The sequence below is a fragment of the Macadamia integrifolia genome, chromosome 6, assembly GCF_013358625.1.
Source record: "Macadamia integrifolia cultivar HAES 741 chromosome 6, SCU_Mint_v3, whole genome shotgun sequence".
NCBI classification, from domain to species: Eukaryota; Viridiplantae; Streptophyta; class Magnoliopsida; order Proteales; family Proteaceae; genus Macadamia; species Macadamia integrifolia.
In genome coordinates, this window is record NC_056562.1 from 15,531,642 (window position 1) to 15,552,315 (window position 20,674).

At 38.5% G+C, this 20,674-nt stretch overlaps 1 protein-coding gene across 4 annotated transcripts in view; it reads right to left on the reverse strand.

Moving 5' to 3' along the window:
• The window catches only part of LOC122082857 (pentatricopeptide repeat-containing protein At5g42310, chloroplastic-like), a 27,626-nt gene extending 21,835 nt beyond the window's left edge, over nucleotides 1–5,791 (reverse strand). For 2 of the 4 annotated variants that reach the window (XM_042650654.1, XM_042650657.1), the window contains exons 1-3: nucleotides 5,582–5,791; nucleotides 5,381–5,495; nucleotides 3,158–4,397 (exon numbers count right to left, since the gene is read on the reverse strand). In XM_042650654.1, the coding sequence (XP_042506588.1) occupies nucleotides 3,158–4,397; nucleotides 5,381–5,445 (1,305 nt within the window). In that variant the 5' untranslated portion in view covers nucleotides 5,446–5,495; nucleotides 5,582–5,791. The remainder of the gene's footprint in view (nucleotides 1–3,157; nucleotides 4,398–5,380; nucleotides 5,496–5,581) is intronic. The other 2 variants (XM_042650656.1, XM_042650655.1) reach the window with 2 other exon arrangements.
• Between the last annotated feature and the right edge of the window lie 14,883 nt (nucleotides 5,792–20,674).

Genomic DNA, 20,674 nt, shown 5'->3' on the forward strand with positions numbered 1-20,674 from the left:
CTCATATTATGATGCATCCCTCGGGCTAAGTAGAGAAACCTACTTGTGAGTCTCTCTCTAGCTTTATCCCCTTTCTTTTACTTTATTTTTATTTCAGCATTTTTTCCTTTATTTATTTATTTTTTTTTTTTAATTGCGTGGGTTGTTTATTTTCAGTTATTTATTATTTAATTTTAATTGTGTGGCTTGCGTCTTTAAATTCTTAGATGACGAATGGTTAGGACGTTATTTTAGATACATATGTTTAGAATGGTAATTAGAATTAGATCACAACCATTAATCGGTTCACTTTCGCATTATTAAAAGAAATAAAAAAATAAAGTGGCTGCTCTCCCTGTGTTCAACCCGTAGCTACATTGATCCGTACGCTTGCGGTTACATTGTAAATCTCAAACAAGATGTATCAAGGGTCTTCATACATGTCAGAAGGCTTCGGAATGCAATCAGCTCATCAGATGCTAAGAGAGGCTGCTGAGATAGTAGGGTCAGTATCAGGGACCTCAGTATGGTTGGGCTGACCAGATGCACCACAACCCTTTCCGCGACCTTTGCCAGACGTATTAACAAGGCGGCCATGAAGCTTCCAACAATGTTCTTTGGTATGACACTCCTTACCACAGTAGTCGCACTTCACTAGAGTTCTGACAGAGGGACCACCAGACTATGGGGCCGCAATGAAGGGTTGAGTACCAGAAGCTGTTAGAGCAAACACCAAGAAATACGAAAATAAACAGACAATAGATCCACACAACATAGAGATTTAACGAGGTTCACACACAGGTGTGGTGTGCTACATCCTTGGGCGAAGAAGAATATGTTTCACTATGAGGAAGAGAGATTACACCCAAGCAGCAGCGAGAAAACTCGCCCTGAAACCCTAGCTCGAAAAACCCCCCAAAATGTAATGACTTTCTCAACAAGACAATAGTACATTATATACTCCAAGTCGCAGGTCGACCCATCGGGTCACGATCAATTGGGCCTATCGGTCCAACCCCTCTGCTTCCATCACAGATCTCAGAAAACTTGCCATTCGGGTCGCCGCCAAAATATGTCGGAGTGGGTCAATCTTCAAAATGGGTCAAGAATTGAAGACAAACTTAACAGAAGCAAATGTAGATCTCTTAGTAGGATCAGCACGAGGTTGTGGAAGCATAGTGGTACGACAATTGTCCTCAAGTTGGATCACAACATAAACTTGATCCATGGTAGGAAAGGGAGATCAGCTCACAATGTAGGCCCGTAACTAATCATACTCAACAATCAGCCTTGCCAGAAAGTTATAGACCCGAATCTTCTCCTCTCGTTTTTTAAATCTAGTGACGTCAATAGGAGTGGAAGGAACATACTCCTCATAGAAGTCCAACTCATTCCACAGCATTTGCAACTCAGAGCATAATGTAACAGAGTTAGATATCTTTGCTTCAGGTCACAAACCTTCTAGCGTATTTTGAAAACTTGAGTTGGAGATCTCCTGTACAGATTTCCAAATCTTCATAGCAGTTAAGAAAAAGATAGCCACGGGGAAGTTGTGGTTGCATAGAGTTGATAAGGAATGCCATAACAAGAGAATTGGCGCACTCCCCCTTATCAATCTCAGGACTTGAGGTCGAACGCTTTGTGGTTCCAGTGAGGTACCCATAATAGCAACGACCCATAATAGCCATGAGACTTGATGGAGATACAGATCGAGTCTGACCACATAAGGTAGTTGGTGCCTTCAAGCTTGATAGCACAAGGAGGAAAAGTGGAAAGAGTCGAGGTGTCTCCACCAGTGAAAGCAAAAGAGCTTGTAGACATGGTTGCAAGTTGCAACTCGACGGGGTTGTGCTAAGACAAAAACACTAGTCGGGGGTAGAGGAAGCACCAAAAAGTAGGGGTAAAGCCGAAAGCCAAAAAATCGATAAATGGTGAAAACCCTGAAAATTTGATTTTGGGACTCATTGGGAGAGCTCTGGAACGGAGTCCTGAGATGGTAAAGTGGCTAGTACATACCACTCCAACGATCAGTAGCACCAACCACAATCATCATCAGTCGATTGGTGCCTCAAACAAGGAAAAAGTACCCTGACAACAAAGTATACCAGGTGAGAAAACCCTGAAAATCGATAGAAAATGAAGAGTTGGGTCTCTCAAATCATTGAAGAAGAGGATCTCATAGCCCAGATAAGAAGATGGAAGAAACTAGTGGCTCTCTTGGTGGTTTAAGGAACTACCATCGAGATAGAAGGAAGGAGGGTGGTGCCGGGAGAGAAAGTCAAGAAAGAGGAGAGGCGCTGGGAAAGAAAATCGAGAAAGAGAGAGATGGAGGGGAAAAGGAGCCCTTAGTGATTTGGATCTAGGCCTCTGACACCATGTTGGATGGGGTAATGACTTGTGTCTAACATGACACTAGCCCTCTTTATTTATAATAGTGGAGAGAAAGTTCTAGAATATCACAAGGACCATTAAACACCTAAATGACCTTAGGACTTGTTTGGATTATAACAACTTCCCTAAAAGCCAACATATACTTTTTGTCAGCACAAAAAAACATTTGGCTGATGTGTTCACAAAAGGTTTATATTGCAAAGTGTTTCATCCTATTGTATGTAAGTTGGACATGAGAGACATATATGCACCAACTTGATGGCGAGTGTTAATGTGTGTCTAGGTTTAATGTATCACATGGTGTTGATTTGTGTCCATGTTCAATGTATCACATGTATCACGTGTGTATGTTAGGATAAGGGTAAGTCATCCTCATCTAACATACCTTATTCGTATTATTTCTCATCTATAAATAAAGTGGGCCTCTATCAATCATTGATAAGCCAAATCATTCTCTCAATTCTTCTTCTCAACTCCATGCCTGCTGTATCAAACAAGCCAATCTACGGAAAACAGATAATGGTTTTCCATGGAGCAATATTATACGCTCTGGTGAGGAATGTTGCTCTAGTGTGTTATAAATGAACAAGATGTATGTTGAGTAGAATGACTATTGCACTATTGTACTTCAATCATCTCCACTTACAAAATTCTTCTGCATAGGTGATAGTTCATAAATTTAAGAAACTTCTGAGAGGAACTCACTAATCATTACGGGAAACAGTACTATAATAGGGGGAAAAATATAAAACAAAAAAAGACAGCTAGTTAGTAACATGTATATCACCTGTTGAGCATAAGCATTTGCTAACGTACAAAATAGGCTAGCTGTAGGCTTTAGACCTTCTGACTTCAAAGCCAACAGACAATTTTCAGCACCTTGAAATCTCCCATATTGCCCATAGATATCTACTAAGACTGCATAAATGACTCCACTCTTTTGAAGCCCTCTGCTTTTCATACTCTCAAAATTGTTCTTTATGATATCCCATTTCCCTTGCTCCCCCAAACTACTGATGATGGTAATAAAGATCTTGGGATCTGGATACAACCCTTGTTCTTGCATCTTACTAAAGAATTCAAGAGCTCCAGTGAGATCCCCAGCCTTACAATGCCACCGAATCAAAGAATTCCATGTCACAATATTTGGTTTTATGCCTTCTCTTTGCATGTTTTCAAAGACTTCTACAGCTTGGTCCAGCTCACCATACTTCCCAAATGAATCAATTATGCTATTATAGATCCTCCTATCAAGTGATAACCCCATTTCCCTCATTTCTCTCATGATGTTTACTGCTTTCTTCCACATCCCATTGTCCCTATAAAGACCAATAACCTTGCTATAGACATTAGTGTTCAGTTGTAAATGTCTCTGCTTCATCTCACTTATAATCAACTGGGTATCTTCCAATCGCCCAGCGTGGACATAGTAATCTAGAAGAATCTCATACGTTTCTTGATTCCTTTTCATGCCTAAATGATCCATTTCAACCAAAACCCTATCTGCAAGCCCTAAAAGCCCTTTCTTGAAGAATCCCTTAAGAATAACATTATAAGCTCTTATTGTCGGCTCAAATCCAGACCACCTCATTTCCTGGAAAAGAGCATCTGCTTCAAGAGTCCGACCAACACTTCCAAGGGCTTCAATCAAACAAATGTAGCACATCAAACTGGGGTGAAATCCTATGGCATCCATTTGAGAAAGTAAAAACATAGATTTATCAATCTCACCTAATTTACAGCAGCTACAGATTGAATTTTCATATAGTTCAAAAGAAAATTCTTCACCATCCCCAAACATGTCTGATTGCTCACATTTTGACTCTCTTTTGGTAATTGAAGATCTCTGAGAAATCAATAAACCAATTTCTTCTTCCACGCCATTGATTGGTGTTGAGTAAAACGATAATTTCTTGCATTTCCTGGAACTGTTATGAAATGAGAATCCATGGAAGGTTGATAATGATGGTGATTTAGGGGGTGACTGAAAATTGTGACCACATGCTCCCATGGAAATATTCACTTTCCTGCAAACAAAAAGCTGAAGATTAGTAGGATAAAAAAAAGCATTTCTTGGTGCTTTTACAGCCCTGGCCCTTTATCATTAGAAATTCTTAAAGTTGTCCTGCTTTACTTTCAGCTTACATGAGATTCTTTTCATCGTTAACCAAAATATCAAAACCATCCATTTTCATTATTTGGAATTTTCAATAGGAAGAAGAAAAATGCCCGGAAATTTAGTAGACATATTACGTATTTCTGATGGGAGCTGGCTTCCATCGCCCCAGTCTTCATTCTCTTCTTCTTATTCCTCTAATAAACTCAAGGGAAAATTAAGTTGAATGCCATTTGTTCATTTTAATTCCAGAAATGCACAGGCGTGTGGTTCTTTATATATATATATATATATATATATAATACAGTGCAAATTCCACGCGTGAACCAAGCAGGTCAATATGTCCTAAACCACGACTAGCCATTCAAATTTTTTTCCCAAATTGAGCACAACCCCACCCCCCACCTCGGCTCCTTTATTGAAGATGGATAAATTCCCTGATCTATGATCTAAGGCGTGAATGAAATTCGAAAAAGATTAAATCCACAACATTTATGTTAGCTTTTCTGTCTGAATGCATCAAAACAATTCGCTTTCTAATGACCCTTCTAGATTATAACAATCCTTCTAGTTTTACTCCCTCCCCCCCCCCCCCCGGGGCGGAATACAGGGTACTTGGAAAAAGAGGACCAAGAATTGAGTTCCACTGTCCCCAAAATCTTCCCAAAACGAAGCCCAATTCATAAAATGCAATACTAATAGTGCAAACTGTTCAGCTCAATTTAGCAACCTAACTTGTTCAAACCACTTCAAGCTCAAATGTTAACAGTTGCTCATAAGATCACAGGTTTTAAACTTATTTCAAAATTTTCACCGTGCATTTAAGACCTTACCAAAAGGTCGGAACATTTGGAAGGAAAAGAAATTCTCAGAACAAAATTACCAACAGATTACCTTCTGGAGCTTTTCATTGTATCAGAAAGAAAGCAGCAACTGAAGGTACCCCTGCAGCTCCACATTTTCTGCGATACAGAACTTGTATTAGTTTATTGAGCTTCCAAATGGGTTTCTGCGAAACAAACCAAGAGATAGACAATCAGAAAAACAACTAATTGATCGGATTTAAGCGCCGAGAGCTCTTCCTCATGAACTTACCTGGACATTAAACTAGGGTTTTGATTGACAGCGGGGTAAAAGGCTTTAGAGATCCGATTCAGACCTCGGAGACGAAGAAAACACAATCTAAAGAACTAAAGAGTTTTGTTTCAACGTGACATCAGCAATTATCCAGGAAACGGTATGTTTGGATTAAAGAAAAGAAAAATATCACAACCTTTCAGACTTTCGTTGCTTCTAGTTGACAGTTTTGGTGGCGGGATTTTTATTTATTGGAGATAAATTACACATGAGGTATTTAACTTTTAAAAAAAAAAAAAAAAAATCTCATATTTAAAAAGTGACATTTGAGGCGTGGGGATCTTTTACCGCGCGACACGTCTTGTAGTGCAGATTTAGGAGCTGCGAGCAACTTGAGTTGTGTGTCTCAGGGCTCCCAGCCCTCGAATCTTTGTTACAAAAGAGCCTCATTCCATTTGAGGTACCTTTTAAATTATTTTTGCTCACATATTTTTTATTTTACCCATCCACCTCCTCTCACCCCCTCTTCCCCATCACTATTTGCAACCAACACCCCACTTTTACTGCACAACCCGTGTGCACCCTCCCATCCCGAAACTTGGGTACTATCAAGGTAGCAGACAAGTTTTTACTTGTAGAAACGCAACCCTAAAATGATGCAGAAGAAAATGAAAAAATAAGAACAAGCAATGCACACAGATTTACGAGGTTCAACAAGGTTGCCTACGTCCCCAGCGAAATGAGATCCTGCTTCACTATCAATGGAGAATATGGTTACAGCGCTCGTCCCTCACACCTCTCAGTATTGCTTGCATTACAGAGAAAAAAACTATCGCTACAAATATATAGTGAAAAACCCTAATCCAGAAAGTACACAATTGCCCTCAAATAAAAAAATTCAAGCGGGGGGTGTACGCGTGTTATGCAGGGGGGCCTCCTGCCCCCTTGCAACCCCCATGGCCCGCTAACCGACTAGCAAGGCCGTCATCCTACCTGTCGAGGTGCTACACCAGTACTCCCTGGATTAAACTGCAACGGAATACAAGACATCGTACACCAACACTACTATCCTCGGTAGCAGCTAGGGAAATGGAATCTTGGGGGTATGTTGAAAATTTCCATCCTAGATTTCTAGGAGGGTATTTTCCACCCTTACCCCTAGAGTACTAGGAAGGTTACCGCTCATGAAGCAACCAATTTTTCCCCCATCCCCACCACACTCCGGTCTCCACAACCCCTTTCCCTAAGAGTCTGAATCTAGTCCTCGTACGAAAACCATTCTCGTACGGTGTCTGATCCACACTTGGATTCCACTTAATCTCTCTTATTTCAATTAGTTTTCACTTTGAGTGAAATCTAAGTGTGGATCAAATTGTAGAAACGCAACCCTAAAACAATGCAGAAGATAATGGAAAAACAAAACAAACAATGCACATGGATTTTACGAGGTTCGGCAAGGTTGCCTACGTCCCCGGTGAGATGAGATCCTGCTTCACTATCAATGAAGAATAGAGTTACAGTGCTCGTCCTCACACCTCTCAGTATTGCTTGCATTACAGAGGAAGAAACCCTCGCTACAAATATATAGAGAAAAAAAACCCTAATCTGGAAAATACACAATTGCCCTTAAATAAAAAATTCAAGCGGGGAGCTGCGCCATCCTGCCTATCTAGGTGCTGCACCAGTACTCCCTAGATTAAACTGCGACGGAATACAAGACATCATACACCAATAATCTCCACCTTGGCTTGAATTCTGTCGAGCCTCCTATAAAGATAACTTATAGACGTCTTCATCATTAGAGGTACAAACCCGCACCTGTTTGGTGCGTCCTTCATTTTCAACAATGAGTAATATTAATTAAGTCCAAGCAGGACTTGAACTTCTCTGTAGTAACTGGCTTTGTAAACATATCTGCAAGATTGAGATCTGTATGAATTTTTCTCAAGTGAATACTGCCTTCTGACACAAGCTCCCTGATCTTATGAAATCTCACATCAATATGCTTTGTCCTTGCATGAAACACCTGATTCTTTGCAAGATGTATGGCACTCTGACCGTCACAATGTAACACTATACCTCCTTGCTCCAACCCCAACTCACGAACTAGTCCAGCCAACCAGACTCCTTCCTTGGAAGCCTCAACTACTGCCATGTACTCTGCCTCTGTAGTAGACAATGCAATTGTAGACTGAAACATCGCCCTCCATGATGTAGGTCCACCAGCTAATGTAAACACATATCCTGTAGTAGATCTCCTCTTGTCTAAATCACCAGTATAGTCAGAATCAACATAACTTGCCAATTCTGTAGAACTTCCCTTGCCACTGAACATAACACCTATATCTTTAGTCTTGCTCAAATATCTGAAGATCCACTTAATTGCATTCCAATGCTTCTTCCCTGGATTACTCATGTATCTGCTAACAACACTGACTGCATGAGACAAATCCGGCCTGCTACAAACCATAGCATACATGAGACTCCCAACTACTTTAGCATAGGGGACTTGAGACATCTGCTCCACCTCCTCATGTGTTGTAGGGCATTCCCTTTCAGATAACTTGAAGTGGTCAGCTAACGGAGTGCTAATCGGCTTAGCCTTTTCCATATTGAAACGCTCTAGCACCTTTTCAATATACCTCTTCTGAGTTACAAAAGTTTACCTGCATTTCTATCTCTAAGAATTTCCATACCAAGGATCTTCTTAACGGCACCAAGATCCTTCATCTCAAATTCAATACTCAACAAAGACTTCAAAGAAACTATATCATGTTCGTTCTTTGCAGCAATGAGCATGTCATCAACAAAAAGCATCAACAAAATAATAGAATTATCACTTGATACTTTATAATAAACACAACTATCATACTCACTTCTTGTGTAGCCAATCTTCATCATGTGGGAATCAAAACGCTTGTACCACTGCCTAGGTGATTGCTTAAGGCCATAAAGCGACCTCTTAAGTAGACAAACATGGTCTTCCTTTTCCTACACCTTGAAACCTTCAGGCTGCTCCATGTAAATCTGTTCTTCCAAGTCACCATGAATAAATACAGTTTTCACATCAAGTTGTTCAAGCTTTAAATCATACATGGCCACCAAAGCAAGTAATACCCTGATCGAAGTGTGTTTCACCACCGGAGAGAATATTTCATTGTAGTCTATCCCCTCCTTCTGTGCATAGCCCTTGGCTACAAGTCTGGCCTTATACCTTTCACGCTCCTTCTCAGATGCTGCCTCTTTCTTACGAAAGACCCATTTACACCCAATGATTTTTCTTCCCTTGGGTTTTTCCACAATCTCCCAAATCTTGTTCTTCTGTAGAGATTCCATTTCCTCCATCATAGCTGTCATCCATTTGTCATGCTGTGCATCACTCAAAGCATCATGGTAAGAAGATGGATCACCTGTACCTACAGTGAGGGCATAGGAAACCATGTCCTCAAACCCGTATCTCATAGGTGCTTTGTGAGTATGTTTCCCTTTACCCTTTGCCACAGTATAGGGAACTTCTACTGCTTCCTGTTATCCTGGTAAGTCACTTGATGACTCATTCTCTCTTGTTGTTTTTAACTCACCTAACTCCACTTGCACAGTAGAACCTTCTTTATTTTCATCAACTGCTTGTGAATTGTAATTTGACTTCACTATATGAGACTCATCAAACACAACGTCTCTGCTAACCACAACTTTCTGTGAACTTGGATCCCACAACTTGAGTCCCTTTACACCTTTCTTAAAACCAAGAAAGATACATTGTCTAGACTTTGAGTCTAACTTGGAACGCTACTCACTCTCAACATGCGCATAGGCTAGACAACCAAATATTTTTAGAATAGAATAATCTACTGGTTTTTCTGTCCATACCTCTTCAGGAATTTTACAATCAATCGCCTTTGATGGAGACCTATTGATGAGGAAACATGCCATGTTCACTGCTTCTGTCCAAAATCTCTTACTCAACCCTGCATTCAGTCTCATACTCCGAGCTCTTTCTATAAGTGTTCTGTTCGTCCTTTCAGCTACACCATTTTGCTATGGTGTCTTTGGAACAGTGAAGTGACGTGTAATTCCTTCAGCTTTGCACAATTCTAGAAACGGCTTGTATGTGTACTCTCCTCCATTATCTGTTCTCAAGTATTTAATTTTATTTCCTGTCTTCCTTTCTACCTCAGCCTTTCATTCCTTAAATTTAGTGAATACCTCACTTTTATGCTTCATGAAGTAGATCCAGACTTTCCTTGAGTAATCATCAACAAAGGTCACGAAGTATTTTGCCCCACCTTTAGATTTTGTTGTTGAAGGACCCCATACATCGCTGTGTACATAATCAAGCACCCCTTTACTCTTATGTTTTACAGTTTTGAAACTAACCTTGCACTGTTTTCCAAACACACAATACTTGCAGAAGTTCAGTTTACAAGTTTTTACTCCCTTCAACATTTTTCTTTTATGAAGCTCCATCAATCCTCTTTCTCCCATATGCCCTAACCGCATATGCCACAGATAGGTATCATCTGTATCAAATACTGCATCTGTAGTCATAGATGCTCTACCTATAACTGTGCTCCCTATGAGTCTGTATAGGTTTCTTGCTAGCTGTCCCTTCATGACAACCATTACACCCTTAATAACTTTGAGAACTCCACCTTCTGCTATGTACTTGCAGCCATTTGAGTCAAGTTCCCCCAAAGATATTAAGTTTTTCCTTAATTCTGGTACATGTCTCACATCTGCTAAGGTTCTTACTATCCCATCAAACATCTTGATTTTGATAGTGTCTATCCCAATGGTCTTGCATACGGCATCATTTCCCATTAGGACAGATCCACCATTATATGGTTGATATGTATCAAACCAATCCTTATGTGGACACATGTGATATGAACATCCAGAATCTAAAATCCAAGAATTAGAAGGTTGATTCTTACCTGATGATATAGAGAGTACATCTCCATCATCTCCATCTGAACTGGCAGCCACGCTAGCTTCCTCAGATGTCTTATCTACAACTTTCTTCTTTAAGTCTGCCTTCCTTTTCAAGCACTCTCTTCAGATGACCTTCCTTCTTGCAATAGTAACAAGAGACCTTTGTCTTTTCCCCTTTTGATTTTGATCAACTCTTCCCAGATCCCTTCTGATTTGATCTCCCTCTTTCCTGCTCCTTGTCACCTCCAAAAAAACCTTCTCCTTGAGATTTCGTACTACTTGCATTCTTCCTTGTATCATTGGACATGAGGACAGCTGCGACTTCATCCATCTCAAGGGTCTCCTTCCCGTACAAGAGAGTCGTTACTAGGTGATCATATAATTATGGGAGCGATGACAGCAATAGTAACGCCTTGTCTTCATCCTCGATCTTAACCTCCAGGTTTGTAAGTTTACCTACGATCTGATTGAACATATTAAGATGCTCTAATAGATCCGTACCTTCCTCCATCTGTAGAGAATACAATTGCTTTTCATGAACAACTTGTTCGTTAAGGACTTCGTCATGTAGATGCTTTTAAGTTTCGCCCATAATTACGGTGCAGATTCGATACCCACAACATATTGTAGGGCATCATCAAAAAGATTTAATCGAATAGCACTTACCGCTTTTTCCTCCATCTCTTTCCAATCTTCGTCAGTAATTTTTGCAGGTTTATTCGACTTCCCCAACAACGTTTTCGTCAAACCCTACTGTATCAGAAGATCATTCATCCTTTGACGCCAGAGAGTGAAATTGTTCTTCCCATTAAACCTCTCGATATCATACTTGACATTCGATCATTTCCCTACCATCGTGATAGTAAACCCTAGAAAACGGAAACCTAGAGCTTTGATACCAATTTGTAGAAACACAACCCTAAAACGATGTAGAAGATAATGGAAAAACAAAACAAACAATGCACACGGATTTTACAAGGTTTGGCAAGGTTGCCTACGTCCCCGATGAGATGAGATCCTGCTTCACTATCAATGGAGAATAGGGTTACAACGCTCGTCCTCACACCTCTCAGTATTGCTTGCATTATAGAGAAAGAAACCCTCACTACAAATATATAGCGGAAAAACCCTAATCTCGAAAGTACATAATTGCCCTCAAATAAAAAATTCGAGCGGGGGGCTGCACCCCCCTACACCCCCTGCTATGCAGGGGAGCCTCTTGCCGCCCTTGCAACCCCCACGGCCTACTAACTGGCTAGCGGGACCGCCGTCCTGCCTATCTAGGTGCTACACTAGTACTCCCTGGATTGAACTGCGACGGAATACAAGACATCATACACCAACACAAACACCATACGAAAATGATTCTCGTACAAGGACCTGATCCAGATTCCTGCCCCCGGCCCTCCTCCTCAAATACTCTCTTACGGTTCTTCGTCCGTTGTATTTTCTTTAATTATAGGCAAGAGAAGGGTAATCGGTCACCACTGTGCAAGAATTGGGCCAATGGAAGAGCCCGCATGGATATCCACGTGAGATCACACATGGGCAAACCTGTGAGAGGGCATAGGGAACAAGAGCGGTTACAGTTTATAAATCTTGGCTTCTCAATAAACAGAGAAGTCACGCATGTTGGGTCTTCACAAAACCGTTCAAGATTTTTGTAGATAAAGAAGAGTATGAAACAATGAAGAACACTCTCGGAGAAAAGACAAAGAAGTTCATGTCTTCTCTTTGTAGTGTTGATTACTTGATTCTGTTGACTCAATACCAGTTCCTTGGCGTTTAAGTTTTCCTCGCTGGATCACTTTATAAAAATCATGTAAATGTAGAACACCTTTGGCCCGCAAGTGTAAAGTGCAGAGTCCAACCCTCTTTGAATCTCTAGTTTCAATTTTAATCTCAGGGGTTCTGGCCGTGGGTGCCTGGAAGCTCCCTGCTGCAAAACAATCCCAGAATGAATGTTGCCAATTGATTGCTTATTTACAGGACTGCCACTGCAACCCTCTTACGCCTCATCCCCCGACCGCTGCAAAGAAGAAGAGGGTGTGGGATGTTGAATAAAAAGTAGAAAAGAGGGAGGGGGGAGGCAGGAGGGTGGTGGACGGATTGTGCAAAGGGGATTGTGGAGAGGAGAGGGTGGGAGGGTGCAAGCATTGGTTGCGCAGAGGGAGTGGCTGGTGGCTGCAAATTGTGGTGGGCCTTAGGCTGGGTCCACTGGGAAGGAGCTGGACGTAGAGGATGAGATGGATGCGTAAATCAGAAATATGTCTAATTTGTGAACAAAATAGTTTATCAGGTTACCTCTACGTCACTTTTGAAACATGAGGTACCCACAATTTTATTTTTTTTAATTTATTTATTTTTTAAATCTTGGGTATCTCAAGTGTCCTTTTGTTGAATAGTAATTTTTTTTTTAAGGTAATAATATTAGGTATTTTGAGTGTAATTGGATATGAACCCTCTACAGCACCCAACCTTGGTATAACAGAGGTACCAGTACAGACTAAAGAGAGAGATCGACACAAAACAAGAGGGAAAGAGAAAAAGGAAAGAAATAAGTGTGAAAAACAGAGGACGAAGAATACACAAAACCCTCACTGGTACCTTGTTGCACCAAGGGGTGCTGCAGAGATCCATTTCGGGTGTAATTTATATTCTTTTTCTAATTGTATACAATTGAAGTTTTTTTTTTTTTTTAGCTATCGAGATTGTCATAAAATGTCTATGAAATTTCTTTCCTTCCTTATTTTTCTTCTTTGTTTTTTAAGATTATGTCATGCTTCCTGCTTTGGCAATTGTAATCTACTTAAAACTCTTTTATGTCTAATCCACTTAAACTCTTAGGAAAATTATGAGATTATTCAAAAAAAAAAAAAGGGTTCTGATTTACAAATTCCCAAATCAATCTTTTGATTAACCAAAATACCTAAAATAAAGGTAGGAATTATAAAACTACTTAAAAAGAGTGCCTCTCCCTCACTGCCTACACTTTTGCTACTCTCCTTCCTCATCTCCAGTGAAATCAACCTCGATTGTCCTTTGGGTATTTCAACCCCTAACCTGCAGGTGAACCAAAGCACAACTACTCCGTCGAGTTTCCAATGATGAAGAAGCTGTCGATTAAGGAAAATATAACAACGATGAAGGTTGACAGGAAGAGACAATCCATCCGTAAGTTGCCCAGATGGTTAGGGTGAATTGGGTATTAGGGTATTGTGTGGATAGGCGCATGATCCCAAGTTCGATTATTCATCTGTGTATCTATGATTTAAGTGGAGACCATGGCAATGGGTTGCTGCTTTAGTCTTTCCCCGAGAATTAGTCAAAATGCGCGTAAGGTTTAAAAATAATAATAATAATAATAATAAATATATATATATATATATAGGAAGAGACAAATTGACATGAAGCAACTTATTTCATCTCCGTCAAGGTGGCATGATAGACAAAGACCAGAACTTGGCCAGCTCACCCACCCTAACAACAACCTCAACCGTAAAAAAATAACATGCCCACAGGTAATATTATCTATGTTGAAGGGGCATAGGTAATATTCTATGACAACATCATTAGGATTAGGATGAAATTAACAATTAAAAAAATATCAAACGCTCTCCGCTTAATTAATGGATATTTGAGATTGGCTCCAATTGGTGATTACATAACATTCTTTGATTATCAGACTTCCAATTGGTGATTACATAACATTCTTTGATTATCAGACTTACTTTTTCTTTAGTGTTTTGGTTTTGGAGCAAAAACCAAAACCAAAACCAAAACCAATGTTACCTCTTTGTACCACAAGTGTAGTACCTCCAAGGAATATAACACCTGAGTAGGGGTACTCCCTTCGCAAAGTAGTTGGTTCCCACGTTCAATGATTCTGAGAGACCAGCTTGAGTAGCAAAGTCGATCCAAGTCTCACTTTAAGTAATCATAAAAATATTTATCAATAAGAACACTTCCTAATTACGAACATCGTAAAATACCCCAGCCCATTGAAACCGTTATGTGAGAAAACTCGACCACTGATTGAACATATGGCTTTTGAAAACCCTTTTCAAATATAATTACTAAATAAAATTAATATTTTAAATGTGTTTGTAAACTCTTTATAAAACTGTCGCCAACTGAAATTTTAGTCAAAGCATAATCGTATAATTTTCTAAGGATATTTACCTTATTTGGGAATTTGATCCTTGTTGAGCATCTCTTCCATAACATTGTTTCGATGCACCGATATATAATTAATATAGATATCAACCTTTAGTACACCCAAACTCATAAGATGTAAATGCAACGGTAAGAACCTTTCATATAAAGGACTAACAACTATCACAGAAAATCTTGTTACTAAAAATAATTGACGGTCGTCCATGGAAGATCCTTAGGTGATCTAGTTAGATACATATTCAATATGAATACTCGCGTTTATATTCTTAAATCAAATTATAAAAAAATAATAAAAAAATAAAAAGTACGTGAAAATCATGTGGCTAGGATGCCCAACTCTTTCCTTAGTTGCAAATACTTTAAGATTCGCCCTTGGGACGAGATATATCGCATATAAAATGACAATTAATTTAATCACTTTAAATTGTTTTTGATGAATATATATCCAATAATCCCCCAATTGTACATCAAAGCCAATGGCCTACTTATTTAATTCCTATATTCTCAACATATTTATCAAATACATGTGCTAGTCCCTTATAAATTTTCTGTAGTGTCAACTTTTGCAATATAAATATCACAATGTCATATGATCTTCCTATTAGAATTATATGTCCACTAAATCCGAATGTTAATTAGTAGAATTAATTTTTATTTTTATGCATAATATAATCATTAATGGACTTATAAGATTGTCCTTATGTTTTTACCAAAAACATTTTTTACTAGGGACGACTGGACCCCCTATTCAAATTGTCATTGTATTATGTGTTACCAGGAATGTTGAATTCAGGTCATATATCAAAGTACACATACGATGTTTATAGAACTGAATCACATCAGAATCTTGCATATATTACTACTAGATGTAGAAGAGTACTTTTCTTGCCTTATTACTTTTGATTAGACTACTAGCACTAGTTAAATAACTTCCTTACTTATCTTGCCACCTCATATCTATTAGTGATGTATATTTTCACCAGTGACAATATTGTTAACCCTTTAACCTAAAAGATCTTTGTTGTTGTGGTAACGCATCATAGATTTTGACATACCAATGGTTGATGTTTCTTGGACTAAATATCAGTGTACTGAATTTATAATGTCATATCGTGAACGAAAGAGTTGTTCAACACAGAACCCACTATACTTATCTAAGCAAACAACGAAACACATATGAAAGATAAAATGAATCAGATAAACATATCAAGAGACAAATATGATTTTATTAACAACTTGAAAGCAAGAGAGTGTAAGAGAGATATTGTAAATAAAAGGAAAAGCACACGAACGTCTATGATCCTACGTCCACTACTCAGATCCACCAAACTAAGGATTTCTTTCACTAATGTGATCCCTTTTACAAATAACAAGAATCATGTATCAGAACCAATCATAGTCCCTCGTATTGGCACCATCATGCAAAAGGACTTTAAACTCAATCACAGTCCTCGGATTGAGTTAAGGGTGTTAATCGGTAATAGTATTAGGTACGATTTTGGTATGGCACAATGAGCCAAGAGTCAATACTGAAAACCTTATAGTAACAAGAAAAATGTTTGCATTTCAATCATGATACTATACTAGCTCGATACGGATTTTATTCAGTATAAATATGTATGTTATTCAGTTTGAATATGATTTTGGTATAATATTCATGTCCTTTTTTACTTTTGTTATGTATCTATAGTCGGTAGTTTGATACAATTTTGATATTTGACATGGTTTCAGTATTTTGGTACAGATACATACTAAATGGTTTTGTTTAAAAAAAAAACACTCATGCCTCACCAAGGAAGATACCTTTTTTATACCAAAACCGTACTAGATCTCCTTTGATACGATAATTATGATTTACTGTATCGGTATATGATATTAGTACCAATTTGATACCTTTAGATTAAGTATCCAGACCACCGGCCTATGATTTCATTTTTGACAAAAAGTACAACCGTGATTCAAGCTCACATGAAGAACAACAATAAAACTTCTAAATAAGCCACAAGCTGAAACCGTTTAAGCAAACCTTGGTTCTCACACAATTTTATTGCCTTTTCTCAAATTGATATATCTTTTTTCCAGGTCTTCTATTTAATGTTCTAAAAGAGACGGGAAAAAGGCAAATAACAAGCATTTTCTAAATGCATATAAAACACATTCCCATCTCCCTGTTTCAACCAACAATTTAGGTATAAAGTGATGACACCTAATTCCAACTGACATGCATATATCACTCCAAGCGTGTATTAACTATGGTGATAATAATGAACAACATTATAGGTAAGCCATATTGTTCAACCGGACCCTTTTCTTTCTTTCTTTCCCCCCTTTTTTTTTTGCGTGAAGTAAAAATTATGTCTTAGAACTTATATTAGGTTGTTCTTTACGAAAAAAAAAAATGTTGTAGAATATATATCCATTAATATTGGTATTATTGTGTGGAAGGTCATTGGGAGATAAAATGTGTGGAATGGCAGAGAAGCTAATAGACTTTTTTGTTATGTGGCATATGAATTAAAGAGACGAGCTTATATGATTGAGCCAGATTAACAGATGTGTCATGCATAGGCAGTAGGTAATACGATAGTGATAGTGTCAGAGAGACGTCTCGGTTAGTATTGCAGATGAGTTGATTAATAATCATGGTGGAGCTAGTACAATAAAGGCATGATTTACAGTTTCCAATGCTTGTGAGATGGATGCCTTAGTTGGCAAGGCTTGCAGTTGGCAGTAGAAATGATATAGTTGGCATCATTATCATGGGCTAGCCGTTGATATATGATTCAGGATGATGGAGAGGCATGTTCAAGTCCGAGTGTGCATGAGGAAATGTTCTGAAAGGTGGTGTTGCTGAAAGTGAAGGTTGCTAGTATGTGTGGAAGTCTATAATTTTCTATTGTAGCAGTACTATGTGTGGAAGTCTAACTTCATGGGGTTTTTAGACTATCCTTTATTAATAAATTTAAGGGGGCTCAAAGCATAAGAAGTGTATATATATATATATATATATATGAGTTAGCTTTCCATGAGAATTTGTTTCATATCAATCAGATACCAGAGTGGGGAGTTATGGCATTATCTTCAAGCATAGAGCATAAGCAGAAGGTAGCAATATCTGCACATCAATCACATTCAAGCCCAAATTTGGGACATGTGCACAAGTTCTGGGTTGTTGGTTTCTAAATGAGAAATGTACCATTGATTCCAACTTCTCCAAAATCAGGTCAATCGAAGCTCAGACGATGAAGATATGGTCATTTCCATGTAAGTCACACAAGTTTGCCTAGAATAGGCTATGACCAACTTTGGTGCCTAAAATTAAGTGTCGACGAACACAAGGACAATTGATTGTGGCCATTGTCAGTGCAATTTTTCAGTTCATTTAATCTTGTATCTTTTTTTTAGCATTTTCTAGGCTGAATTAGAGGAAGGATATTTTAGGAAAAGTTGTCATATTATTGAGGCTACTTTCAAATGCAATAAGAATAAGCCTAATCGAAGTTATATACAATAAATTATGCCATTTGAATTGGTCAAAGGTCAATTTGCCATTGGACCATACACGGTTTAGGTTTTTTGGTGACCTATTTTAGAAAGATTTTGGGACTTGAGAGAGAGAGAGAGAGAGAGAGAGAGAGAGAGAGAGAGAGAGAGAGAGAGGAGGAGAGTTAATTCCAAGCTAAGACTGCTAACTCCTTATTATTGATTTTCACCACTCCACTATCTGTCCTACTAGTACTAAAGGTACACATCATGTACTCTACTTTTATTCTACTTATCTTTAAACATTTTGATTCTAAGTTTTTTGACTTGATTCATCCATTTCAAAAGCTACTGAGATAGGCAAGTCAAATCTTGTCATGGCGAGTCAATTTTCTTCCTTCTTATTTTTCTAATTTCTTCTTTCTTCTCCTTCTCGTAGTGAGGAGCATGGTTTTAGGTATTGGTATTAAATCGACGTATTGGTCGTATAGCATCGGTATCGCCTGAGATTGATATTGATACCGACCGATCTAGATTTGCTATTAGTATTGGATGAGGGATAAAATAGTAGAAAAATCTATTTTTGTGAAAGTAACGGCAAATTGATCAATCTAGACTGATCCGATTGGATCTGATCCTGATCGATAGATTCTGATACCGATATCGATACTGATAACTAAATCCTTGGTGAGGAGGGACTGGCGCTATGGTTAATTCATAGGGAGAAGAAAAATGTGTTAATATTAAAGATAAGAAAAATAAATTCTCGAGTTTTGTTTAGTTGTAGACCAAACTTTTGGTCTATGAATATTCCAAGACCCAATTAGAAGGGAAAAAAAAAAAAAGATTCAATGAATTTTATATGACTAGGGCAAAATATGTTTATGTATAATATAATAAAATAATTGTTAAACAAAATGTAAGTTATGGTACTTATCCAGCTTGAGCCCACTTAAAAATTTCATAGGAGTTATCACGAAGTGATAATTTTAGATACCTAGGTTCAATCATGAATAAAGGATAAATAGATGATGATATTATACAAAGAATTAGAATAAGGTGGATAAAATGGAGGGGTGCATCTGACATGTTGTGTGATTGACGTATCCTTCCAAACTTAAAGGGAAATTTTATAAAATGATTGTATGACCAATAATGACGTTCGTATGTGACTGAATGTTGGGTAGTAGGGAAAAAACATTCAAACAAACTTAACGTGGCTGAAATGAAGATGTTGTAATGGATAAGTGGTACAAATAGAAAAGATAAATTAAAGAATGAACAAATTAGAGCAAACCTATCCATTGTCCCTATTCATAATAAGGTGCGGGAAACTAGTCTGAGGTAGCATGGACATGTGTTATAGAGGCCTTTGAATGCTCCGATATAAAAAGTGATTTATTGTAAATTGAATGAGCTAAAAGAGGTAGGGATAAGCCTAAAATTTTAGTGAACTCAAGGAATAGGATCCATGTAGCCAACCTTATTTAGTTGGATTATAGACCGGGGGCCCGTAGACAAAGGGGGAGTGGACAGATGAGGTAGAATGGATAGAGGTTCGAACACATGACCACTTGGGTCTTATGCAAGACCTATAGCTGGCAGCACCAATTGAGGTACAAGCTCATTACCCAGTTGAGAATTAGGATAAGGCTGCATGAGTTGAGTTGTTTTAAGTCGAAAACAAGACTTGCAACAAAAAAAAATAAGACAAGCCTGGCCCACCCTGAACCCAGTACATTCGGGCCTGGGCTTTAAAAAATGGGTCAGCATGGGAAACAAAAATTGTGATTGAGGTGATCCCTATTCCCTTCCCTTTTCAAAACTGCCAACTCAGTTGCTATTTATCGGCATCCTTTTAAAAGTTCCAACATCAAAACCAACATTGTTAATAAAGATAGGAGGAAAAGGGTGATTTTGAATTTGGCTGCAAAATAAAGAAATAAGTCTGAGGAAGGGCTTTGGACCTTGACTATGCCTTTCTTGGGAGAGAAGATCTTAGAGAACCTCTTTAGGAAAGGTTGCCCTATCATATTTTGACACGTGTCTAAACAAAACAAGAGAGAGAAGGGGGAAGAGAGAAGGGAGAGGAGGATGGGGGAGTAGGGAGAAGAGGGGAGTAGAGAGAGGGAGATGATTTATCTTTTCAAAATCACTGATGACTGAATGAATTGTCCCGCCATTCCAAGCGTTGCTTTAAGACAAGACTCAGGAATAAAGCTACGGACGACAACAGTATCTATCTAAAGCTAAAGCTCTTCCCCATTTCGAAAGCAACAAACCCAATACCATTCCCCTAACCGTCAGAACCGGTCACCTCTATAACTCTTCAGAATGGTGTGGTCACCGGTCATAGCCCGTTCCCGGTCGACCATGTCCCTTCACGTACCATACAGAGCAGATTAAGTGAGTTGTGAGTCTGACCATCCTTGGTAACACTAAACGAGGTTCTATTAAGAATCTTTAGATACTTTGACGGGATTGAAAAATCACCGAAATTTAAAAAAAAAAAAAAAAAAA